Raw genomic sequence first — 25,491 nt, 5'->3', positions numbered from 1 at the left:
TTTCTTGAAAAACCCAGTTCTTTATTTTACAATTTTCGTTGATTCAAGCATGATGATGAACTGGGTATTTCTTTTTTTAGTCAATTTTTTTTTTTCCTTAACAGAAATTAAAAGTGAATGGAATTGAAATAGAACATAAAAAAAAAAGAGATTCTTAGTAGTTAGGAAATTGGGGTTTAATTTTAATTTAGTGGTGAATAAGTTAGTAATTTCCCCTAATTTGATTTTAAACAGAAGGAAAGAAAGAGGAATTGACATGGAAGAACAGGGCTTGGAAGGTGGTCAACCTGTAGATCAGTCGAGACATCCATCTGGGATCATCCCTACTCTGCAGTATTCTTGAGGTAAGATCTCTATCCTTTAATTTTTATAATCATCTAATATCAATTTTGACAATCTTTTCACAGTAATCCTTTTTTGTGCTACGTTTCTTCGTTAAGCTTCTTAATTAATTTTCTCAAATTCGATTAATAACTTGAACTATTTTAAAATGAAGGAGTGGTGATGAAACCCTCAAGGATTTTTGCCCTTTTGATCTTAAAGGGAAAAAGAGGAAAGAAACTGTGATGAACGGCGCCGGAGGTAATGGTGTTGGGGAAGTTCCTGCCATCAATTTGATGAAACTCAGAAACTTGTAAGGTATTTTCTCTCCTTCAATTTGATGTGGTTGAATAGAAATATGTAAAAATTGCTCATTTCTGGAAGATTAGGCTGTAATTTTTTTCTTGGACTTTTGCTCAACAACTTTAATTTAGATGTTTGTTTTTTAATCATCAAAAATCATTTCTCGATCTAGCATTTCATTGTTAATCGAATTAGAGAAATTGAAGCAGCTCACATGTACTTTTTCAATTGATCAGCTGTATAGATGTAAAGTAGGGATATTAGAGGATATGATAAAGCAAATTTCAGTATATTGCTTGATTTTTAGTTTTAAGCTACTAATTACATAACCAAGCTTATTTTTTTACATTTAATTTATTTCATGTGTTTATTGTTTGTATTTCTCATCCATCAGACCAAAATAAATCCTTCTTAAAAAAATATATGGTCAAAGTTAATAAATAAACCATGCAAATGTCAAAATGTTCCTCCATATATACAAATAATTAAAGAACGGAGGAATTGAAGTATATATATCATTCAGTTAATAATAAAGCATGATACGAGTATTATGATAATTTTTATTTTCATCGCATAAATATGATGTTGATTATGATTCATGATCTTTCAATTTTCTTTTTATTGTGTGGACATAATACAATACCCAAAAAAGACGACTCTACAATTTATTCGTGGTTAGTGGTTGTATGAATTATGATATTTATCCAGTAGCTAATTTTAGATGTTTGTTTGGTTTGGGTGCGATTCGTCCCGGGTAAGGCACTGAAGGAGGGGTTGTGATATTCAGGATTTCTCAGCTTGGGAAAGTAGTGATGATTGTGTTTCGAATTGTGTTATCTTATCACATAATGTTTCTGTGGTTTCGAATTGTGGTATCTTATCTTTGTATGGTTAGTAAGGTAGTGATGATTAAATTTTGATTTGTGTTATCTTGTTACATATGTTTCATTGGTTTCAAATTCTATTCTCTTATCTTTGTTATTTGTGTAGTGTTTAAGCTCAATCGCTCTTTCAATTGTTGTGACTGTAGTTTTAGAATGGTTTTCATGATTCCATATAGTATATTTCTGTTTGTTAATGGCTTTCTTTTTTTACTTTTAGAATTTATGACAAATGGTTACTCTTTGTAATGTGAATTTGAATTTTTCTTTATCTTTCCAATGCTCTGTAAGCCTTTTGCTGTCTTCTTTATGCGGTATTTGTTATAGTTGTTTATAATCTGGTGGCAAGCATGGTCTATGTATTATAAGGCTTGCACTTGCATATTTTTTTTAAAATGTGTTTCTGGAACGTGTTTTTTGTTGTAATTATCTTCTACAATCCTGAGCTTTGCTATCTATAAATTATTGCTTACCAAGTACTCTCATCAAATGCAGATTTCTGGTGGAAATCATGGCTGGGCCATTAATTCAATCAACTAACATCCCTGCTTCATTTGCATTAAATGGCCAATTTCAAAGATCTGGGCCATTTATTTCATATTCTTAGTAATTTTGTCAATTTTGTTTATGTCATTTGATGAATATGATGATCTTACATAAAATGGGTACTTAGATTTGTTACTTATTACTTTGTAAGTTAAAAAAGCTACTCACAAATAAGGAATGATAAAAAGATAAAGGCTACATTTAATCGTTTGTTGTTAAATTATGGGCAATTTTAATTTTTGTAAAAGATTGATAGAATTTTCTTTACAATTTTGAAAATGGCAACTTCGAGGAACAAAACATGTTTTTCTTACTATTTTGATAAAAAATCTGAAGTACACAATCTGAACCAATTTCAGCATTTGAACTCTAAAAATGACAAAACCAACAACGTTAGATCAGCTGCCAGAAGATGTAGATGACTTGATTGACCTCAACTTGCTGTTCTCAACCCCATTCATTGTTGAAGAAACCTTGCAGCAGGATCCTGAGGACACTGCAGACAAAAAAGCCGTGAGTCTATAATGCTTTATTGCATTATGTATTATTGCTCTTAGTTTTTGGGATTATTTATCATATAATTTCTTTTCTTTAGTATCTAAACCTTTCACAATTTAGTGAGTTGCTATTCACTTTTAGTTCTTGACTGTGTGTGTGTGTGTGTCTATGCTCGTGCCTGCGTGGCTGCATGTACTGATATTTGTGCTGTGCTAAACTGCTGATCCTATATGGAATATGTATTTCCCATCCATTTTCATTCACAGAAATTTTAGTGCAATATACTAAATTAGCCATGAGTACACGTAGTTAACACTATCTACATTTGTAGATTGATCTTGCTTGTATTATGCTTTTTTCTAATTTACCTTGAGTTTAGATAAGTTCAAAGTATTAACTCATAAGCTATGCTAAATTCTGATGAGAGCTTCCTACTGCTTATTCCAACATCTCAATTTGAAACAAAATCCATTATAAAATTAGATTACAAGTATGAACCGAACTACAAAAATTCCGTGAACAAGGAAGCCACAGAAGCTGCCAGAAATGTAAAGAGAAATGCCACATCCTAAGCCCATAATCATTACGATTGATTCACCTTCACCTCCAATCTGATGATGTAGTATTAATAAGTGTGCAGGTTTTAGTAGTATCGCTATATAGGTTCCTCGATTGACTGATAAATGCTTAACCCTTTGTTTCTTGTAATTTTGCTATTTTTGTTTTGAATTTGTTATGGTGGATTGAATTGATTCTCTGCTGATGCTGTCTTTAGTATTACTGGACTCTTGGAAAGCAAGGGTTCCTCTTGGTTATCTCTTACTCCTTAAATTTGCTTTGGGTTTTGTATTATAATGCTTATTTTTCTATCAATTGTGTGCATTTTTGTATTAGTTGTTGAAGTCTGGACATTTAGCTAGGTGTAAATTACAAAATAAACTTGATCATATTCTACATTCAAAGAATAAACCAAAAATTGGGGCAAACAAACAATCTAAATCAAAATAAGGCTTGTCTATGGGTAGTATCAGTTTATATTTATGAAAATGAAGAAGATGTGAAAGAAAGAGCTAACACATGGTAATATTAGTTTATATTTTACGAAAATCAACAGAATTTGAATTGCAACTGCTCTATAACTGTCAAGGTTTTCTTTGAGTTTTGATCAGATGAAAAGCTGCTATTATTAGTGGGTAGATACTGGGAAAACACTAACCACCTTTATCATTTTCCATGATTACCTTTTGTTGCCATTGGTCATTACTTTCTGAAGCTTTGTTAAATTAATTTATAATCTGTTTTCTCGGAGAATGAAGATAATGTGCTTGCTTGTTAATCAGTTGGGGACGGTGGGTAAAAAGCGCTTCGACAATTACAAGCTGAAGAAGATGAAGAGGAAAGGTTTCAAGTAGACTTGAAGAAAGCTTTACACAGTTCTTTTCATTTATCATTTCTTAATTTGCTTTGATGCTATTTTTAAATTGATTTGTTGACATAGTTTTTTGCTGGTTTTGATTTATTGTTCACAGAAATAATGAAATAATGATTTAAAGTGCGAGAATGCAGCGATGGAGACAACATTGATGAGAAGAAGAGGAGTTGCAGTTGAGAAGGATGGCAATCCAGCCAAAAGCTAAGATGAATTTTGGCTGCCTTACCAGAAAATATCTGTTGATATGGGTCTTTGGTTATGATTTTGTGACATCTGATAATTGCCAAAATAGCAAGATTTTCTTCTTTGCATGGTTAGCTCTTTGCCTGATTTCTTTTTTTCGGTTGCATATTTTCTTCAATTATTCAATTATTGAATGTGCATCTTTTAATAAATTATATGAAATATATATTGACTAATTATTAGTCAAATTAAATTATGATGATACTGAAATTTTTGCCCCTGGTGATGCTGATTCTGTTTCATACTTAGGAAGTCAAAAATATATGAGTTGCTGCTATTATATGTATATAGATGAACTTTGGAGCTTGGACTTGGATTGATTTTTGAATGTCTGGTTTATTAGTGCTAGCAATTTCCTGGATCATAGTGTTAAGCTATTATTAATCAAGAATTGAGTAGAGTCAAGTGATTGGATGCCCTGGTTTCCATCAGCTCATTACCTAGGTCATCCTGGGTTCAAGGCTCCTGTCCCCTTCTCCCTGGACATTATTTCTTAGTAGCCACCTTTTTTTTTATTTATTTTTTTTTAGGAGGAAAAGTAGTAGCCACCTTCTACAGGCCACCTCGAGAGGGTAATTGTGCACCTGATCTGGAAAAACAGTTTTAGGCTATCAAATACTGCATAGTTTGTTCACTTGTGCTGGTTTTATTTCATATGATCGATTTGTCTCAGAAAAACCTATGTTTGTACTCAGCAGCTTCATTATTAGGTTTTATATATGCTCAAGCTTTGTTATGACATACATTGCCATTTCTTCTAGAAATTGTCTATTTGCCAAATCAATTAGGTAACTAATAAGGATAGAAATAGTTGCCTTAGTGACAATTAGTACACCTTATTCTTTTTATTGATTGTCGGGTAGCAAAATTTCAGAGTGGTTTGTATCTTAAAGAGGTAATACTAAAATATAGCTTATTGGTAGATGGTGTCCTGATTAGCCGATTATTGAGTAATGACTGAAATGTATGGTATTTTTGTTTTATCTTTTTATTACTGGAATGCAATTTTTGATGAAGTGTATGGTATGCTACATTTTTACAGGTAAGGAAACATTGTTGCAGAGATGTCGAGAGCTGGAAAACATCCAAGATAAAAGCAATAGATAGTGCTAATCTAGAACAGATTTGTAAGATCGATGTCTTCTATTTAAACTCCCTTGCTAGATTATCAAGAATATCATAATGAGTCATTAAAGAACTCATAATTGTACCTCAAAAAATATTGTTGATCTTACATTAGTGTCACAGTTTCTTAATTTAAATGTTTTACTAACTACTTGGGGGTGTTATATGTATAGTTATCTAACCATAGAATACATCTCTATTTTAAATAAATAATAACTAGGAGGGTTTTAAAAATATTGCTCTTTTTTTTCTGTAACAAAAATGGATGATGTTTTTAAAAACTTCTGAGAAATAATTAGGGGTTTTTTAAGCTTTGGATGATCTAATGTGATGGTGTGTTCTATGTATTCCCCATTACTAATTTTCCCTTAATTTACATGTTCGAAAATCATTTTGATTACATGTTGAATAAGTTATTCGGTATAGATTTTGGGAATCATATTGGCCATGATCAAGAGTTTACTTCTTAGTCAAAATTGACATAAATTTAACAAAAAAGAAACTTTAGCTAAATCACATGCATATAATCCCCATAGACCAACACAAGTCCTTCCGGCGCATTTTGTCCTCACTCATGCGCACCCCAAGAAAACTCCCAAGACTACTCCCAGCCAAGCATGCTTAACTATGGATTATTATTAGAATATGGGCTTCCTAAAAGGAAGATGCATCTTGTTGATATGAGTAGTATATCAAACTCCTTTAAAGCAATCATGAGGGGTATTACAACTATTATATGTCCATATGTCTAACTGAGCAACTTTGTTTAAGTCAAAATCAACTAAACTTTCTAAATATATTTTCAAGATTATATATGTTTATGTTTTTTGGGTTAAAATAAGAGTATTTTTTGAGTTAATAACACCCACAATTCCTTCTATAGTTAATAAGGTCCACATTTCTTTTTTGAGATAAAAAGCAGTTTTTATATATAAAACATATGCATGTTTACATAATTTAATACATTGCATGTAATAACAAAATAGGCCATATTATATCTCCCACTAAGGCCTTGTTCTCATCAGATTATTTTCAGTTCAATTCAGCTCTAATAAGTTCAGTTCAATTCAGTTCAGCTCCTAATTTCATTCTCTCATAAAATATTCATTTTAGTTCAGTTCAATTCAGTTCAGCTCTACTACGTTCAGTTCAGTTCAGTTCATCTCAGTCAATGAGAACAGACCCTTAGTACACTTTTTCAAAAATGTATACTTTCTTTTTTGCACTAAATTTAATGATTTGGCCACTTGTACTCATAAGGCATAACCCAATAGCCAATAGTCCATTGACCTAACATATTCATAATCTTTATTTATGACCAACAATACACAATCCATGTTCAACCAACAAAGACTCCAACTCCAACTAATATTGATAAAGAGGATCCTAACTAATAACATTTTGATACATTTAACTTTAAATCTATATACACTAAGCATACTTGACCCATTTAAAACAGTGTAAGTAATTTAAGTCGGAGCCCAAACACAACCACGAATATCAGAAAAACAAACACAGCCGCGAATTGTACTTATCTTGCCGTCGGAGGGGCACGCGCAACGCGCGTGCTCCAACGACTAGTATTAATAAGGGTCCACACTTTTTGTCAAATGAGACTCAAAGTTGAGTATCTAAACTTAGTAACTTTCTTTTGGAGTTGCTAAGTTTGAATACCAATTTATTGGTATACATTGCAAAAAATACTCTCTCTTTCTCCTAAAAATACCTGCTCAGGAGTCTCACCATTGGAGAGGGTCTAATATCTCATTCATCCATACTTCATGCTCTAAAATATCTCAGTTTGCTCACATTATTTTACGGTGCATGAAAGTTTGGGTTGTTTCAGCTAGCAATGTCCCCCCATCAATTACCAATGTTGGCAATGTACGATTCCCAACGATTATTGAAAATTTTGATTTATTTGGCCCATTTCATTTTGGAATATAAATATAAAGAGACAAGAAAATCATTTTGGAATGAAGTACTCCATAGTTAATAACTTGGCGTACAAAATAATGAAGAATTGTGGTTCTTGCACTGTCAATTTGTCAGCATTGAAAGAGTACGTAGTCTTTAATTACAAAGTCATGTTTTTAATTGAGAACCTGAGGACAATATATATATATATATATATATATATATATATATATATATATATATATATATATATATATATATATTTTAGATCACTAACAAAGTGATTTATAAACTTTTCCTCAAAAAAAAAAAAAAAAAAAAAAAAAAAAAAAAAAAAGTGATTTATAAACTTTGCTCAAGAATTTTCTCCCGTACTTAAGTTGGGATCATAAAATGTGGAGGTTAAAGATAGGAGAAGGTACAAATGATCCTTATTTATACAGTACTAATAACTTTGTTGGGCGTCAAACTTGGGAGTTTGATCCCAACCATGGCACACCCGAGGAGAGGGAGGAGGTGGAGGAAGCACGTCGTAACTTCTACAACAATCGTGTTAAAGTTAAGCCTTGTGGAGATATTTTATGGCGTCTTCAGGTTTATTTTCTAGATATGTATGTATATATATATATATAATTAAGTTATAATGAGAACCAAGGCTAAAATAAGAACTACGAACTAATCTAAGCCCTTAAATCATGTTTATCGGATGCCTCACATGCTTCCCGTGTTATTAATGACATTTTCGTAATATTTCGACTTTATAAAGTGTTTTCCAGTTTCATTTCTAAAAAGTAAATACAAAGTTAGTAAATGTAAATGAAATCATTCTTAAAGTAAATGAAATTTCTTTAAAAGTTAAAAAAATTGGCTGAGATTAGTTCTTAGTTCCTAGTTCCTATTATATTCACCTTGGTTCTCACATGATCTCAATATATATATAAGTGGGGTAGCGTGTAAATACAAGGTAAAAAATTTACCCAAAAAGAAAACGTGTCAACTAAAAAGAAACTTCCTAAAAATAAATACGTGTCAACTAAAAAGAAACGGAGGTAAATGCTTGCTTTTTTTTTTAATTAATATGTTATTTTTATCATAAGATGGAAAATAAATTTTGTATGATGATATACCTAGCTAATCGACCAATAACTGAAATAATCAATATGTAAACAACCTTTCTTTTTTTTTTTTTAATTTAGTCAAATTGAACATAGGATTGTGTATGTTAATTGTGATTTTCTATCTTTTCATTTACCTTGATAAAATTAACTTCTAGTTATTCATTGCTTGATATATCAAGCATTAAAACTAACTTGAATTTATTTACTCCCTCCGCCCACAATTATCTGCAACATTTGCCATAAATGGGTTCTCTCTATTATGTTCAACAATATTTTATCTTTCCTCTTGTAGTAAATTTTAAAGTGCAAAAGACCATCTTACCAAACTTAAACATATGGGACCACTTTCTCTCTTCTATTTCCCACTCACCTTAACGTACTAACAAACTTAAACATATGAGACCACTTTCTCTCTCTTATTTCCCTCCTTTTTACAACTTAATTAAACTCACCTAAACTTAATTAAACTACACTAAAAGTTTTGCATAGGAGTCCACAAAAAGGACGTTTGGTGCACGTAATCGTGGGTGGAGGGAGTATTTATTTTTGATGAAAACATTTTGAAAAGGAATAAAACAATGTTTTTGACAGTTTTTTTTATAACACGTATAATCTACAAAATTGTTTTGGGAATTACTTTAGTATATTAGTATTGATTTTGCTTTATGGATTACATCATTATAAAATGAAATTATTACAAAAAAGAGCTATAGTAAATTCAATTGAGAGCTTGGGTTTAGTAAGAATGTTCAAGAAGTTCAAAATTTTGAGAAATTTTAACTTTAAGTGTAATAATAATAATAATAATAAAAATTATATATTGTGTTGTTGAAACGGGTTCAGAGCTTCTCAACGGCGCAAGACATTGGGGCTCGTGCGGCAGCTCATATTTTCAATAGGGTAGGCTTTGCTATAGCCAGAGGAGTACGAGCCCAGATTGTATCTCGGCTTCCCACTAATTTATTGTAGGTTGTATGACTTTTGTTTTGAGATAATAATAATAATAATAATAATAATAATAATAATAATAATAATAATAATAATTGTAGTAATAGTATTAATATTAATAGTAATAACAATACTAATAACAACAAGACGTTCGCTAGGACTTATGATATTGGTGCTTGTCCAGCTGCTCACATCTTCAGCAATATCAAGCTCGCTATAGCTAGAAGGGTGGGGGCCCAAATTGTGCTCCACACTAATTTCTTGAATTTTGTTTGACTTTGTAGGTTTTTGAAATTTAATAATAACAATAATAATAATAGTAATAGTAGTAGTAATAATAATAATACGAGTAATAATTTATTATCATTACTTACTATTTTAATTGTTGTTGTTATTATCTAAATTAAAACTTCTATTTCTATAAAAATTATGCATCTAATAAAAAGGAGAAAGTATAGATATATATAGTATAGAATATTAGATTCTACTCCCTATATTCCTATTTTATGTCCTATTTGACTTTTTACGATCTTCAAGACGCGTATTAGAACTTACATATTTTCATTTTCATACACGTAAAATATATAAAAACGTGATATTTTTAAAATATGCAATAAGTCAAATCTAACAAGATCACTTATGACTTATCTCTTATAGATTCTCTTATAGATTAACGGTAATTTACGGTCAAAATTTATGAAGTTTGACCTAAAAAATGATAATAGAGCATAATTAAAGGGAAAGAGGGAACCTTTTATTTATACAATAACCACTAACTATGCAATTAATCATTTGAACCATAGTTCCTAAGGGAGAAAAACTTCAAGCAAACAATACCTCAAGTGAAGGTGGAAGAAGGGGAGGAGATCACATACGAAACCGCGACGACAACATTAAAGAGAGCAGTGAATGTAATAACAGCCCTGCAGTCTGACCAAGGCCATTGGCCTGCTGAAATTGCTGGCCCTCAATTTTTCCTTCCTCCCTTGGTTAGTCCCTTAACAATGTACATCTCATTTATGTAATTCCATCATTTCATAACAAAGTTTTCAAGAGTTATAATGTAATAACATGTACATAAACATGAAATGTCATACAGGTTTTCTGCTTATACATTACAGGGGATCTGAATTCTGTTTTCGGACCAGAGCATCGTAGAGAAATTCTTCGTAACATCTATAATCATCAGGTCGGTGTTGGTTTGAACATGGAAATAATATAATTAATTAAGAAAAAAATGGACTAATCATACCACTTATTATAATAGAGTGAAGATGGAGGTTGGGGATTGCATATTGAAGGACACAGTACCATGTTTTGTACTGCACTCAACTATATTTGTTTGCGAATGCTTGGGATCGGACCGGATGAGGGTGATGACAACGCTTGTCCTAGGGCTCGTAAATGGATCCTTGACCATGGTAGCGTTACCCATATCCCTTCTTGGGGAAAAACTTGGCTATCTGTAAGTCATTTAACATAATTTCATATAAGTCATAACTTGAACATTATTAAATACTTGTGATTAATTTACTAATGTGATTGTAATAACAAACATATATACATTTCTATATTTTAGATACTCGGCCTGTTTGATTGGTCTGGAAGTAATCCAATGCCACCTGAGTTCTGGCTCCTTCCGTCTTTTCTCCCTATGTATCCTGGTATAAATTTTGTATTCTCTAATATATATCTTGTACTTACAAGTTATGTTTGTTTAAGAACTAGCTAAATTCTATTGGTACTAAAATTTGATGTTATAATTATTATGCAGCAAAAATTTGGTGCTATTGTCGAATGGTATATATGCCAATGTCGTATTTGTATGGGAAGAGATTCATAGGCCCAATCACACCTCTCATTAGACAACTTAGAGAAGAACTCTACAATGAACCTTTTGAGCAAATTAGTTGGAAGAAAATGCGCCATTTGTGTGCACCGGTAAGCTCATATAACTTTGGCCTTTATTAATTTTGAAAAACTCAAGGTACGTAGTATTTTTTTTTTTTGTTAAAACTTACACTAATTAAATTAATTGTTATGATTAACAAATAGGAGGATCTCTACTACCCTCATCCATTGATTCAAGATTTAATGTGGGATGCTCTTTACATCTTTACGGAGCCTCTACTTACTCGTTGGCCTTTCAACAAGCTGATTCGAAAGAAGGCACTAGAGGTTACAATGGAACACATTCATTACGAAGATGAGAACAGTCGTTACATAACCATGGGTTGTGTTATGAAGGTATGAATCGAAACATACTTATAATTAATGTATAAGTAGCATGGGTGTGATTACACATGATTATTACTTAAAATATAAATTAAGCATTAAATTATGGTAAAATTGGTATAAACCACCTTTTTTGTCCGACTTTTTTGAAAAAACCACCTTTTAAGTTTTTTTTTTAACTAAAACACCTTTTATGTACCTAATTTTTTTATTGCACCACCCCTATTTCAAATCTAACATATAGCAACTCAACCATCCACTTCCAAATCATCAACTATAGCAAATCTTTCCCTTCCATCTCAACCATCAACTTCAATTACCCCAACTTAGGTTTTGAGAATAACAAATACTACAATTTAATTTTTCTAGCAAAATTAGGTTTGGTTTTTTAGAGCTTTACTCAATTTAGTCATGCATATATATAAAGGGGAGGGTAAAATGTTTTTAGAGGTGAAAAAAATACATGATTTAGGGACGAAAGTCACAAGTTGTGGGCCCCTTTGACGTCTTAGTTAATTTTTTCGTCATAATTTGAAATAGGGGTGGTGCAATTAAAAATTTAGGTACTTAAAAGGTGATTTAATTAAAAAAAAAAATAAAAGGTGGTTTTTTCAAAAAAGTTGGACATAAAAGGCGGTTTTTACCAATTTTACCTTAAATTATTGTATCGAATTTTGTAGGTTTTATGTATGTTAGCATGTTGGGTAGAAGACCCAAAAGGGGATCATTACAAAAAACACCTTGCTAGAGTCCCGGATTACATTTGGATTGCTGAAGATGGGTTGAAAGTGCAGGTAATTTATCATCGAAGAGGTTTTATTTGATATAAACGTACATGAAATTAATAATTCGCGAAAATTACCAATTGATCACAACTAATCCAAAAATGAAATGTGATTAAAAAAATGCAAGATTTTTGGAAGTCAAGAATGGGTTTGTGCGTTTTCTGTCCAAGCATTGCTAGCTTCAAATCTTAGCCTCGATGAAATTGGACCTGCTCTTAAAAAAGGCCACTTCTTCATTAAAGAGTCACAGGTATTCATTTTTTCTTAACAAGCAAGTGAATTTTTCATGTGAATGTGATGCATAAATTTATAATTTAAGGACTAATGTTACCAATTTTTCACAAACACTAGAAAGAAAAGTTGTATATGGATCATATATAGGAGTATGCACAAATTAAACATGCATGATTGATTGATATGTAAAACTAATGCTACATGTTTGTCTATAAATTAGGTTAAGGACAATCCATCTAGTGACTTCAAAGCTATGTACCGCCATATCTCGAAAGGATCATGGACTTTCTCCGATCAAGATCACGGTTGGCAAGTCTCTGATTGTACTGCTGAAGGCCTCACGGTACTTTAGACCCCTAAACAAGTGGAATATATATTGGTTTAATACAATATATAATTAATCCATTATGATGCAAGTTTACTTGTCTTTAATTAATTTCAACCTTGGATTTCTTTTAACAAATATAGTGTTGTCTAATCTTATCAACATTTCCCCCCGAGATCGTTGGAGAAAAGATGGACCTTGAGCGACTTTATGATTCCGTCAATGTCATACTTTCTTTACAGGTAAATAATCATTGTTGATAGAATATAAAACATATTCTAGGGCCTCAAGCTGATAAGCTGATGGTTGAGGCCTGGAATATGTTTTACTCCGTATATTCTATCATATTGTAAATTTTTTTTTTTTTCCTGAGAAACGGAGAATGAAGTATTATTATGGTAAGAATATAGTTCTATGTTTAATTCTCAGAGTAAAAATGGCGGGGTAACTCCTTGGGAACCGTCAGGGGCTCAAGAATGGTTGGAGGTGAGTATGTTATTTTCATGCAACTCATTGATCCTAGTACTAATTTAACAATGTTGATTAGTTTTCCAATAATTAATTTTTTTTTATGTATATTCTCTAGGTTTTCAACCCAACAGAATTTCTTGAAGGCATTGTAATTGAGTATGAGTGAGTATTACCTCTAACTTACGTGCGGAGTAGTATATTTTTACTTGGTGTATGTCACAATTTCTACATTAATTATTATGAGTTATTTTTTTCTTTCATTATTATGAAGTGATTTTTATTTTTCTTATTGGAAATTTTGATTTTTATCACATTCAAATCACGACTTTATTGAATTTACCACCTCCAAAAAAAAAAGATTTACTTTACCAGCTCATCAAAAAAAAAAAAACATCAGTTTTACCACCAATCAGCTCCAACTAACAGATTCCGTCCATAAATCCGTTAGTGGGGCCTACCTTGCACACGTGTCGCCATATTATTGGGTAAGTTTTAGAAAAAAATAAAAAACAAAAAAAAAAATTAAAAAATCCCCATCCATCAACCGGTGGTTGCTGCCACCGTCGAGACCCCCACCGCCGGACCGACTACGACCAGCCCCACCACCTGATAGCTACGACCAGCCCCCACCACCTAACCGCTATGACCAATCCCACCACATAATAGACCACCGCACCGCACCGCACCACACAGCCACAGCCACCGCACCGCACCGCAGAGCCACAACCACCGAACCGATTTCGACCCCCTTTCCACCAATTTTCGACCTCAAAACCCTAGCCACCACCTAATCACTACGACCAACCCCACCACCGCACCGCACGGCACCGCACAGCCACAACCCCCACACCGGATTTCGACCCCCTTTTCACCAATTTCCGACCTCAAAACCCTAGCCACCAAAATCCGACCACTCAAATAGCCCCCCTAATTCTGATAGCTCTTAAAACCCTAGCCACCACCAAATTCCGCACTCCTAAAACCCTAACCACCACCTAATTCCGACCACCTCCCTAGTCCACACCAAATTTCGGCCCCTCCCTTGCCCCGACATAAAATTCCGACCAACCACGGTGAGTTAATTTCGTTGTTGGCTGGGTTGATATGGAAATCGGGGAAGATGAAGAGGAAACGTCAAAAAGGTGGGCCCTACTAACGGATTCATGGACGGAATCCGTTAGTTGGTGGTAAAATCGAATTTTTAGAAATTTTGCTGGTGGTAAAGTAAATCTTTTTTTTTTTTGGAGGTGGTAAATTCAATTAAGTGGTTATTTGAAGGTGGTAAAAGTCAAAATTCCCTTTCTCATTTAATGGATTAGTAGATAACTACTAATAAATTAAGAATTATAATAGTTATGTAGAATGCACGGGTTCCGCAATTCAAGCTATAGTTATGTTCAAGAAGTTATACCCAGACCACAGGAAGAACGAGATCGATGATTTCATCGTAAATGCAGTCCGGTACCTTGAGAACACCCAACATCCCAATGGAGGATGGTATGTTGTTATGATGAAACTTGATTATGAAAAACTTGTTATGATGAAAAGACAATAAGTACATGTATTTATTGTTTGTGCACAATGTGTACGCGTTCTTATAGATAATTTTAACCTTATTAATAGCACAAATTATACGTAGGTATGGAAATTGGGGAATTTGCTTCATATATGGGACATGGTTTGCTCTTGGAGGGCTAGCAGCTGGTAGTAAAACGTACTATAATTGTGCTGCTGTTAGGAAGGGTGTCGAATTTTTGCTTGCTACACAAAAGGAGGATGGCGGATGGGGTGAGAGTTATATTTCATGTCTCAAAAAGGTATGTTATTAACCTTGTAACTACGTTCAATGCAAATTAACTGTCACGTTGTTAGTTTAAAGCTCGCTACTTAAACGAATTGTGTATTTGCACATACATATAAAATTGCCCATAGAAGACACATAGGGCTTGGTGTGCTAGCATATATAGTAGCATTGTGCCACACTAATCAGATGAGGTGTTGCGACCTTCATGCTTAGGTTTATCATCAGATCGAGCCATTTAATTGTTGGATTTGCCTCGTGCAGTCATGCTCCCCCGTATCGTGCTAAACCCCTGCCTTATTTAAGTTATTTTACAATTGATGCACCCCTACTTTTAAAGTTTAATAGTTCTTTCATACTTTTATTTGAGGAAAAAGTTCTTTCGTACTTGATAGCACAATTCAATACCACTGTATTATTTCCTTTTCTTTTTTCGTTCGTTAATTTGATAGTTAATTAAGGTAATGACGATTTTGATTGGTAAACCACAGGAATTTGTTTCAATAGAAGGAAAATCCAATTTGATTCAAACCGGATGGGCTTTAATGGGTCTCCTTAGCTTCATGCTGGACAGGTATTTTCATAACTTTATTAATAACATCAAACCTAGTTTATCATTCTTTGATACATACCGGAATATTAAAATTTGTACTCATTAATTGGCAAATTAATGGCAAATGACGTGTCGCTCAACTTCACAATTATTATATTTTTACTTGGCTAGCTCTTAAACACCGGATTCAATTGGTATCACATGCTCCATGGTGCACCTAGTTCCAGGCCCAATCTGCTGCCAGCCCAATTGAATTCACGCCTGGTAGAAATAAGCCCGTGTCTAACAGATTGAAGCCCAACCTTTTTCTTTTTGTTTTCACCATTGAATTTTGATATTCTCCTTTTTTTTCTACCTCTAATTTATTTGAAAACCTAAATTAAAATTTTCAACAACCATTTTCGATTTTTCTCTCTACTCCTTTTTTTTTTAAGATTATTTTTTTCCCTCATTGTTGTCAATTTTGATTCTCCCTTATTTTACCTTTAAATTACTAGAAGCTCAATAGGGAAAACTCTACTTTTATATTTACTTTAACATAAAGTTTCGTGTATTTTGTTAGAAAAAAATGGAGATTTGCTGTTTTTTTTAAGCTTTTTATCCAATTTTGGTGGATTGTGCAATAAAATTAGCAAATCTAATGTGAATCGTTCCATATCCATTACCTTCATTTTTTTTTGTTCATAAATTTCTAGTTTGATATCCATGTACGTTGTCTTTAATGTCCTTATATATGTGATATATGAAGTAATAATTTGTGTATAACTTTTATCAAGTATTTTGGTATGAAATAATAATTTATTTGGATGTTGTGTGTTTCCTTCTTTTGTTGCTTAATATTTAATTATAGACCAACTAATGAACACTTCTGAACATCCTATAGAAACTTGTGATAAGACACCAGATGCAACACAAAGCCCCCATAAACTTCTGATAAGCCCCTAGAATTTTCTGATAAGCCACTAGAAAACACTAAACCACCTCAAAAACCTTTGACCCCCCTACAAATAATTCTGAACCCTAATTACAAATCACTGAACACCCACCCTACGAAAACATTTTAACCACCTTCAAAAACCACTGAACCCCAACCACAAACTACTGAACACTCTACCAAAACCTCTGAACCCCGTACAAAAACTTATGAACCCCGTACAAAAACTTCTAAACCCCAACCACAAACCACTGAACACCCTACAAATACTTCTGAACCCCAACCATTGAACACCACAAACCACTGAACACCCTACAAATACTTCTGAACCCCAACCATTGAACCACTGAACACCCAACCAAAACTTATGAACCCCCTACAAAAACTTTTGAACCCCAACCACAAACCACTGAACACCCTACAAAGCCTCTGAAACCCCTTAAAAAAAATTTGAACCCCTACAACAAACCACTTAACACCTTACATAAACTTCTGAAACCCAACCACAAACCACTAAACACCCTTCAAAAACTTCTTGACCTGATGACACTGCTCGGAATGCTGCTCAGCCTTCAGACTTTCCTTATAAGCAACTTCATACGTTCTAACTGCAATAAACAAACACAGTTCATAATAATCATTATTGGAATTCAAAAATAAAACAACAAAGTTCAAATACTGGAAAAAAAAAATGTTCATAATTACTTTTACAATTATTTTCTAAAATGCATATATGAATACTCAGAGAATTATGTAAACCGGAAAGATTCATTAAAGTTCCTAAATGTTCATAAAAATAGAAAACAATGTTCATAATATGATACTGCTAATAACAATTTTGATGATAAATACAATTAAAACTGCGTTACTCAAATTATATGAACCAAATGTTCAAATACATGATATAAACAAATTATGTTCATAAAGAACAAATTAAAGCATCAATTTAACAATTAAATTATAATGAAACTGAAAAAAAAAAATTAGCAATTAAAATCAAAAATAAAATTCAACACACTTTCAACAGCTTAAATAACACATTAAATATATGAATATCTTTCAAATAATCAATCTAACTCAATTGTTCATAAAAAAAAAATATATACATGTTCAAATATATAACATAATAGGTTCATAGTTACAAAACATAAAAAGGTTTTAAAAATTCATAATCGAAAACAAAATAAATTTTCATATGCAAAAAATCAAATGTTCAGTTATATAAATTATATAGTATAGAATACCAATTTTTTTTTTTAAAAAGATTACAAAATAAATAGATCTAAAAAAAGTTCATAAGAAATGTATCATACGTTCAAAATTATAATTAAGATGTTCATAAATCCAAAAGTATATGTCAGTAAAAATATAAATTTATAAGAAACGTATCATATGTTCATATTTTTAACATAAAATGTTCAAAATACCAAAAAATGTAACAAAAAAAATAGATATGTTAATAATAGAATACACAAATATTACTAACAAAAAAAAATCAAAATAATATGAAAGCTACATATTTCGAAATTCAAACCTAGCCATAGTGATTTAGACAATGGAATCTCATTGGAAAATAATCATCTCTGTCGTCTGGAACACCTTCTCCTCGTCAAATCTGCCATTATAAACTTCACTTTTTTTGCAAAAACTCCATTTACAAAGCTTCAAATTGAAGGTTGAAGAAAACGAATTTTGAAATTAATATATGGTGATCAACAATGGTGATGAAGGAATTAAATCAACAACAATGAATGAATTTAAGAAAAAGAAAAATAGAGGTGAGAGAAATTAGCTAGAATTTATGAATTGTAAGATGAAGAGATGAAGGATCTCGATCTATGGTGATGAAAAATAGTGATGAAGAAATTAAATAAAAAAAAAATAATGAATGAATTTAAGAAAGAGAAAAATAAAGGAGAGAGAAGATAGAGGAGTGAGAAATCATAAATTAAGAAAGTGTAAGAGAGGAGTGTGAAAATACCAAGAGGTAAATCAGTGGCGGAGCCAGGATTTTGAATCCGGGGGGACAAATTTCAAATGTTTACAATTCGACAAAAAAATTAAGATAAAAATTGCTAGCATAATTTGTTTATTACGTATTATTTATTTGAATCGCATATGCTAATTATTCCTATATGCATGACAAAAGAAGAGTTGATATAATGATATGAGTTTCATCGCATATTAAGAAAATTACCCAACAAAGGATTAGATATTTGTTTGTAAACCCCAATTCCAAGTTATGTAAATCAATATAATAATTGATAAGTATATGAATCAATTACCCTATATAAAATCAAATAGTAATTTTATTTTTTTTGAACAAATTAATGATAGGTATGAGGGGTTTTTGGATTACGTCTGAAAAAAACATTAAGCAACTAACTAATTAATCAAAGTATTATAATGTAATCTATATTAATGGAATTTGAAATTAAGTCTCAAAGAATTACTTTGTGGTAATCTATTATTAATAAAAAATATATATATATAATTAAGGCACACAAGATTAAATAGATTGATTAAAAAAAGTGGTACATAATTTGATAGATAAATGTCCATTAAACAGGGACTAGAAGATTTATAATAATTTTTTTTTGGAAAATAGACTTAAACTGATACTTTATATGAACTATAAACTATTTAATGAAATAAAAAAACAAGAAAAAAAAAAATCAAGTAAAACAAGAATAAGAAAGGTAAGTCAGATTATCAAAATCAGAAGGATTAAAAACAAAAATTGAGGTCAAATGAGAGTGAAAGGAGTCGACCCGGGACAATTAGAGGGGAAAGCCATATAACCACTCACCAACCACCAGGCCATGTGTATGTGTAACATAATGTATATGTATAAAATATATATACTTGTTAAGAAACTTTTTATACAGCAATTTTTTTTTTTTTTGGGAAATGGAGGGACAGTTGTCCCCCCATGTTCCAATGTGGCTCCGCCACTGAGGTAAATATTGGTAGTGATGAGTTGATGACAAATTATAAAATACTTGACATCTTATTACTGGTGGTGTACACAGTTTAACATGCACCATGGTGCATGTTATAATATGCGCACCGGATTATATAGACAAACTAGGCAAGCCCGTCTCGGAGGCAGGGCATCAAGTGCCACCGCCCTGGGCCCAAGGAAAGGAGGCCCAAGTTATTTAAAATTTCAATTTTAAATAATAAAAAAAATATTTAAATAATAAAAATATCCTAATTAATGTAATTATACTATACGCAGCTCTCCATAGCCCATATCATATTCATATCCCCAAATTTCAACTCCCAAGCATAATTAATGCCTATATTCTTTCCTAATTAATTCCCACAAAATTATTGATTGCCATTCAACTTCCCTTCCAAATTAATACTTGCGATGGTCTTAAACTCTTAATCTCTTCTCAATTGGAATTAATTGTTATCTTCTTCACGTCAATTTATTTTTACATTTTTCAACCTCATTAATCTACTAAACTCTAATTCAAATGGTCTTCTTCGTATTATTTTTAATAGGATTAGGTTCACAATATTCACCTATAAATAATACTCCATCCAGTTCTTCTTTAACATATCAACAAATTGTTTTCAATAATCTGATTTATAATCCTCCATCCATATTTTTTTTTTGGTCTTGGGTATGAAATGTAAATCAATATTTTTCTAATTTTATATGTTCTTTTCTATAAATTATCATATTTTAATTCATTGCTTGCTGAATTGGAGTCGGTACATTGCAGTTTATTATAGACGCTATTACTGGTGAATTTGCATATTAGAAATGATGAGAAAATGTTTTGTATGATGATTTGGTTACTTAATTTTAATTTTATTGTTTTATTCCTTTATTGTAAGTTGGTATTTTATTAATTCAATCCTTTCAAAGCAAAGCCAAAAAATAAAAAAAAATAAAAAAAAAATTTACATCTTTTACTTTACTCGATAAGGCCCCAATTTCTCATTCCGCCCATAGGCCACCATAAAGCTAGGAACGGGCCTGAAATTAGGTTAGGTCACATGTCATGCACGATTATTTTAATAACTATTTGGTAATAAATAATTAATTTGTCTAATATATATATATATATATATATATATATATATATATATATATATATATATATAGGGGAGTTTTTTACCTGAGGTTATAGAGAACCACTAAGATTTAATTTTCTTAGCGCTCCATGTAAGATTATAAATCTTAGTTGTAGCCAATTAAATAAAAGATTATTAATTTATTTTAGAATTAATTAATTTAAATGCCACGCAAGCAAAATTGGCAAATGATATTTTGAAGTTTAAATTAATTAAATATAAAAGATTATCTTTTGATAATAGGAATTTTATGTAAATATGTAACAAATTTTAGCACATAAATACAAAAAAAATATTTTTTAAAAAATTCAAACAAACCGTGCATCGCATGTGCTTCATCTAGTTTAATATATATGAGGAAATATTTTACAATGGCTACAATATTATTGTAGTCATCGTAATCTTTAAATATGGACCTTAACATTTTAATATTAAATATTAACCGTTTATAGAGTTGACTTAATAATTAATACAATAAAATTACTCCGTATCTGATATATTTGTATACAATAAATAAAAATTAATTCTATTTGATATAAAATTAGAGATAATAATTGATCGATTTAAACAATCTTAAAATTTGATTCCCAAACCTTAATTCCTTAGATTCCAAATTTCGAGTTTCATAGGATGTATTCCATGTGATATGATATTGATCTCAGGGGTGCATATATTTTTGCGAGAAAGGCAATACATACTTAGGGCCTATTCTCATTGATTGAACTCAGTTGAACTGAACTGAACTCAGCTGAACTTAATTGAACTCAGCTGAACTTAACTGAACTGAATATTTTATAAGAGAAGGAAATTAGGAGCTGAACTGAACTGAACTGAATTGAGCTGAACTGAATTGAGCTGAACTGAACTGAACTGAGCTGAACTGAACTGAACTGAATTTCAACGTAAGAGAACAGACCCTTAATGGTGCGTGGAGGATAAAATATCTAACATTCCTATTTTTATGATAATACAAAGTTACGATGTTAATTTCTACTGTACAAACAATAGAGATTGAATGTTTCGCTTGGTAGAAAAAGCATAAATCCGATTGTATTTGGCGAGTGGCGACAAAACAGTAAATGAGTAATTATTTTAACGAAAATTTGTCAATTACTACCTCAAAAAGAAGGTCTTTGTCAATTACTACCCCTAAAAAAAAGTTGTTAATTACTATCCTAAAATCAATTAATTGCACTGATTAATACCTTTTCCCCTTTTTCGGTCACTTAAGCTTATTAATGACATCATTTTCCAGCCAAAATACAATTAGTGACTTCAAAATCCTAAGTAATTAAATAAATCCTAAATTACCATCTTTCTACCTCCACACCACCATTGCTCCACCTCCGGCAGCCCCTAACCCCATTCCCACCACCAGAAATTCTCCCTTTTCCGAGCACCATCACTAAAAAACCACCCTCTACCTTTCCCCCATCGCAAAACCCATCCCCTCCCCTTCCCCAACCCTTGATTGCCGCCCCTCCAACTTTGCCCAACCCTAGAAAACCGTCTTATTACATCCATCCATAGCCACCGATTACCACTCTCTCCCCTTTCCCAAACCCTCGATAATCGCCCCTTCATTCCCCTTCCTAAGCCTTATTTATTGCCCTCTACCCCTTAGCCGTTAAAACCACCCCTTCTCTAAACCTAATACCTTATTAAATTGCGTTCATGGTGTTCGGCGGTGGAAGGGGCAGGAGAGGAAGTTGGTTTTGTGGCTCACGGCGAGGGAGAGTTTGCCGCCGGGGATGAGGGGGTTCGGTTAGTTGTGGGTGCTCTCTGGAGAACAGGGCTAGGGTTTTATAATTATTAAATTAGAATTAATTAGGATTAAAATGATTAAATTAGGATTAGGATGACAAATTTCGTCATTAATGACTTAATTAGCCGGAAAATCCACTTAGGTAGTAATTGGAACAATATATCATAATTAGGGGTAGTTAATTAACAATTTTTTTAGGGGTAGTAATTCACAAAGGCCTTCTTTTTGGGGTAGTAATTAACAAATTTTCCAATTTTAAAAATAAATAGTTAACTATATTTTTCCTTCAAAATTTTTGTAGTCAAACAAACAAATGAACAAGTTTTATTCTTAAATATATAATGGTTGAGATTGAAAACAATTACAATGCATACATATTTAATTTATTGTAGCCATTGAATATTCATCCATAAAAGAGACTATAATAAATTTATTATAAAGGAGCCTATTAGCTAGATAGCTATTTTTAAAACACATTTGACTCACATGTGTTTTTTTGCATAGATTTAATTTCACTAACAAATGTTTTAGTATGTAGTTATTGAGTGGTACTATTTTCTTGTTGTTAACCAAATAAACGTTGTACATTACACTCCATAGTTTGTATGTATGTCACAAATTATGTTAATAACCTGATTTTTTTTTCCCCATAAATTATACGAAGTAGTTGCTAATATTTTATTTAAAAGGAAAAATACATTTTAATAATCCTAGACGATTTACTTCTAATAATCCCAACTAAGATTTATTATCTAATAATCCTAACTATGGGGGATGTTTGTCAAGGCAAGGAGAGTAACATCGCTACGTGGCACTATATTATTATCAAAGCTGCCACATAATCAAATTGCAAGAATGTTTAGTTTTCTTAGAAAACTCTTCATTTGCTTAGCTCTATGTATTAAAGTTTAATTGAAAAACTCTCCATTGGCTTACCTCTATGTATTAAAGTAACTCTTCATTGTATTACACCCTATATTATTTAAATTACCCTTGGAATGTAACTCCTTAATAATTACACATAAATATAATTTTTAAGAAATTAATCATTACAGTACTCCATTTTTTTTGTGCATTAATTCATAAACACAAACCCAATGTTTCGTTAGTCGAGAAGTATCATCTTCATCTTCTTGCGACGATGAAGAACAAGTTTCCACCCGGTGAGAAGTTGGTGGTGGTTATGGTGAAGGAGAGGAGCGAGGTCATCCATGGCAAAAGAGAGAGAAAGTTTAATTGCTTGAGATTCTTGGATTTTTCGAAAAATACCAAAAAAATCAAATTGGGGTTTTTTTATGTGATGTATAATTGTAGAAATTGATTGTCCCATATGATTGTGTGTTGAATTGTGAGCATTTTGATAACATATGCATGTATTTTGGTTGAGAAATGAGCAAGTTATGTTATACCATGACCTTGAGTACAAGAACTTCAATGGAGATTCTGCCATTGTTATACATATCATCAAATAAATTATATGTATTCTCAAACAAGTTATACATATCCTTTATTGGCTTGATTTTATCCTCTATTGGCTATATGATATCATGTTTGGATGATATCCTCTATTGGCTATATGATATCGTTAATGATTGTGTCTATGATATCCTCTATTGGCTATTTGATATCATCCAGTCATGATACCATATAGCCAATAGAGGATATCATCCGGTCAATAGAGGATATCATCCAGCTAGTAGAAATATCATTCAACCAATAACAGATATCATATAGCCAATAAAGGATATCATCCCGTTAGTAGAGGATACCATTCAGCCAGTAGAAATACCATACAGCCAATAAAGGATATCATATAGCCAATAAAAGGATATCATTCAGTTAGTAGAGGATATCATCTAGCCAATATAAGATATCATCCCATCAATAGAAATATCATCCAACCAATAAAGAATTCATCCAATTAGTAGAGGATATCATCCTGCTAATAAAGGATATCATTCAACCAATAGAGGATATCATCCTGCCTATTAAGGATATCAAAAGTCCGCATTTTGTCAGTCCGGACTGTCAAAACATTTTGTCAGTTCGGACTGACACGATACCTTCTCATTCATAAAAGTGTATAGAACAGTGCATATATTTTGACATCAATTATAAAGATTTTATACATATTAATGTAAAAATATCTTATAGTCAAACCAGCTCAAACACACAAACAACTAATTATAAGCTTTCATTTTTTTTTAAAAAAAAAACCCACTACTTGAGCTCTCAATGACAGACAAGTCAAAATATAGTTTATTGATAAAAGTAATAAATTCATAATGACTCGGGGCATTGCCCGCGCCAATAACTAGTTAATTTATTCAAATTTCCTAATCAACATTTCAAAATTATTAGGCGGAGAGAGATCCAACTCCTCTACATCGTGCAGCAAAGCTTTTGATCAACTGACAACTCAAAGATGGTGATTTTCCTCAGCAGGTAACAATCAATTTCCTACAAAAATCATAAATTTTAATCTTGCTATTTTGCTAGTTATATATTAATTACATATAATATTTGTTAATTTACTTAATTTTACTCTTGTGATTAAAAAACAGGAAATTACAGGAGTGTTCATGAGATATTGCATGTTACATTATCCAATGTACAGGGGTATATTTCCATTGTGGGCACTTGCAGAATACAGAAAGCGTGTTCCATGGTTAAGTATTGGCGCATAGCACCTATATATTTTAGAAATATATAGGATGACAAAATGTACCACTACAGCCTAATAAGTGATAGGTGGTAGGTATTTTAGGAGAAAATAATCAACGATATAAGATAACAAAAAATACCACCACATGTATAATAGTACAGAAAAAGTACTATTAATACAATTTATACCTTAATGGTACATTATAATACACAAAAATGTACCACTGTAGAAAAATATCAAATGAAAAAATATAATAAAAACCCCACATTGCCCTCCTATATGCATGCTAAACATATAGG

At 31.8% G+C, this 25,491-nt stretch overlaps 1 protein-coding gene and 1 long non-coding RNA gene across 2 annotated transcripts; both read left to right on the top strand.

Annotated features, from left to right (window-relative positions):
- The first annotated feature begins 1,160 nt into the window (after nt 1-1,160).
- Nucleotides 1,161-24,934, top strand: LOC145596117 (beta-amyrin synthase 1-like). Its single transcript, XM_081652541.1, has 17 exons — nt 1,161-1,169; nt 10,136-10,321; nt 10,432-10,521; nt 10,600-10,797; nt 10,912-10,996; nt 11,107-11,273; nt 11,388-11,579; nt 12,248-12,361; nt 12,480-12,602; nt 12,807-12,929; nt 13,055-13,153; nt 13,341-13,397; nt 13,498-13,544; nt 14,736-14,879; nt 15,022-15,199; nt 15,675-15,757; nt 24,889-24,934. The coding sequence occupies exons 1-17, from the start codon at nt 1,161-1,163 to the stop codon at nt 24,932-24,934; spliced, it is 1,941 nt and encodes a 646-aa protein (XP_081508667.1).
- On the top strand, nt 2,572-5,500 carry LOC145596119 (uncharacterized). The gene is made up of 2 exons (XR_014103074.1): nt 2,572-4,294; nt 5,267-5,500. It is a non-coding gene; the product is annotated as an uncharacterized LOC145596119 (long non-coding RNA).
- Nucleotides 24,935-25,491: the final 557 nt, after the last annotated feature.

Source organism: Chenopodium album, chromosome 19, assembly GCF_948465745.1.
Source record: "Chenopodium album chromosome 19, dcCheAlbu1.1, whole genome shotgun sequence".
NCBI lineage: Eukaryota > Viridiplantae > Streptophyta > Magnoliopsida > Caryophyllales > Amaranthaceae > Chenopodium > Chenopodium album.
This window is presented reverse-complemented; position numbering and strand designations above follow the sequence as displayed.

Bases quoted from the DNA above. Each gene is read 5' to 3' on its own strand.
- LOC145596117 (XM_081652541.1), top strand. The intron at 12,603-12,806 runs GTATTCATTTTT...TCTATAAATTAG, and splicing joins TCTTCATTAAAGAGTCACAG to GTTAAGGACAATCCATCTAG. The intron at 13,154-13,340 runs GTAAATAATCAT...TTTAATTCTCAG, and splicing joins ATGTCATACTTTCTTTACAG to AGTAAAAATGGCGGGGTAAC.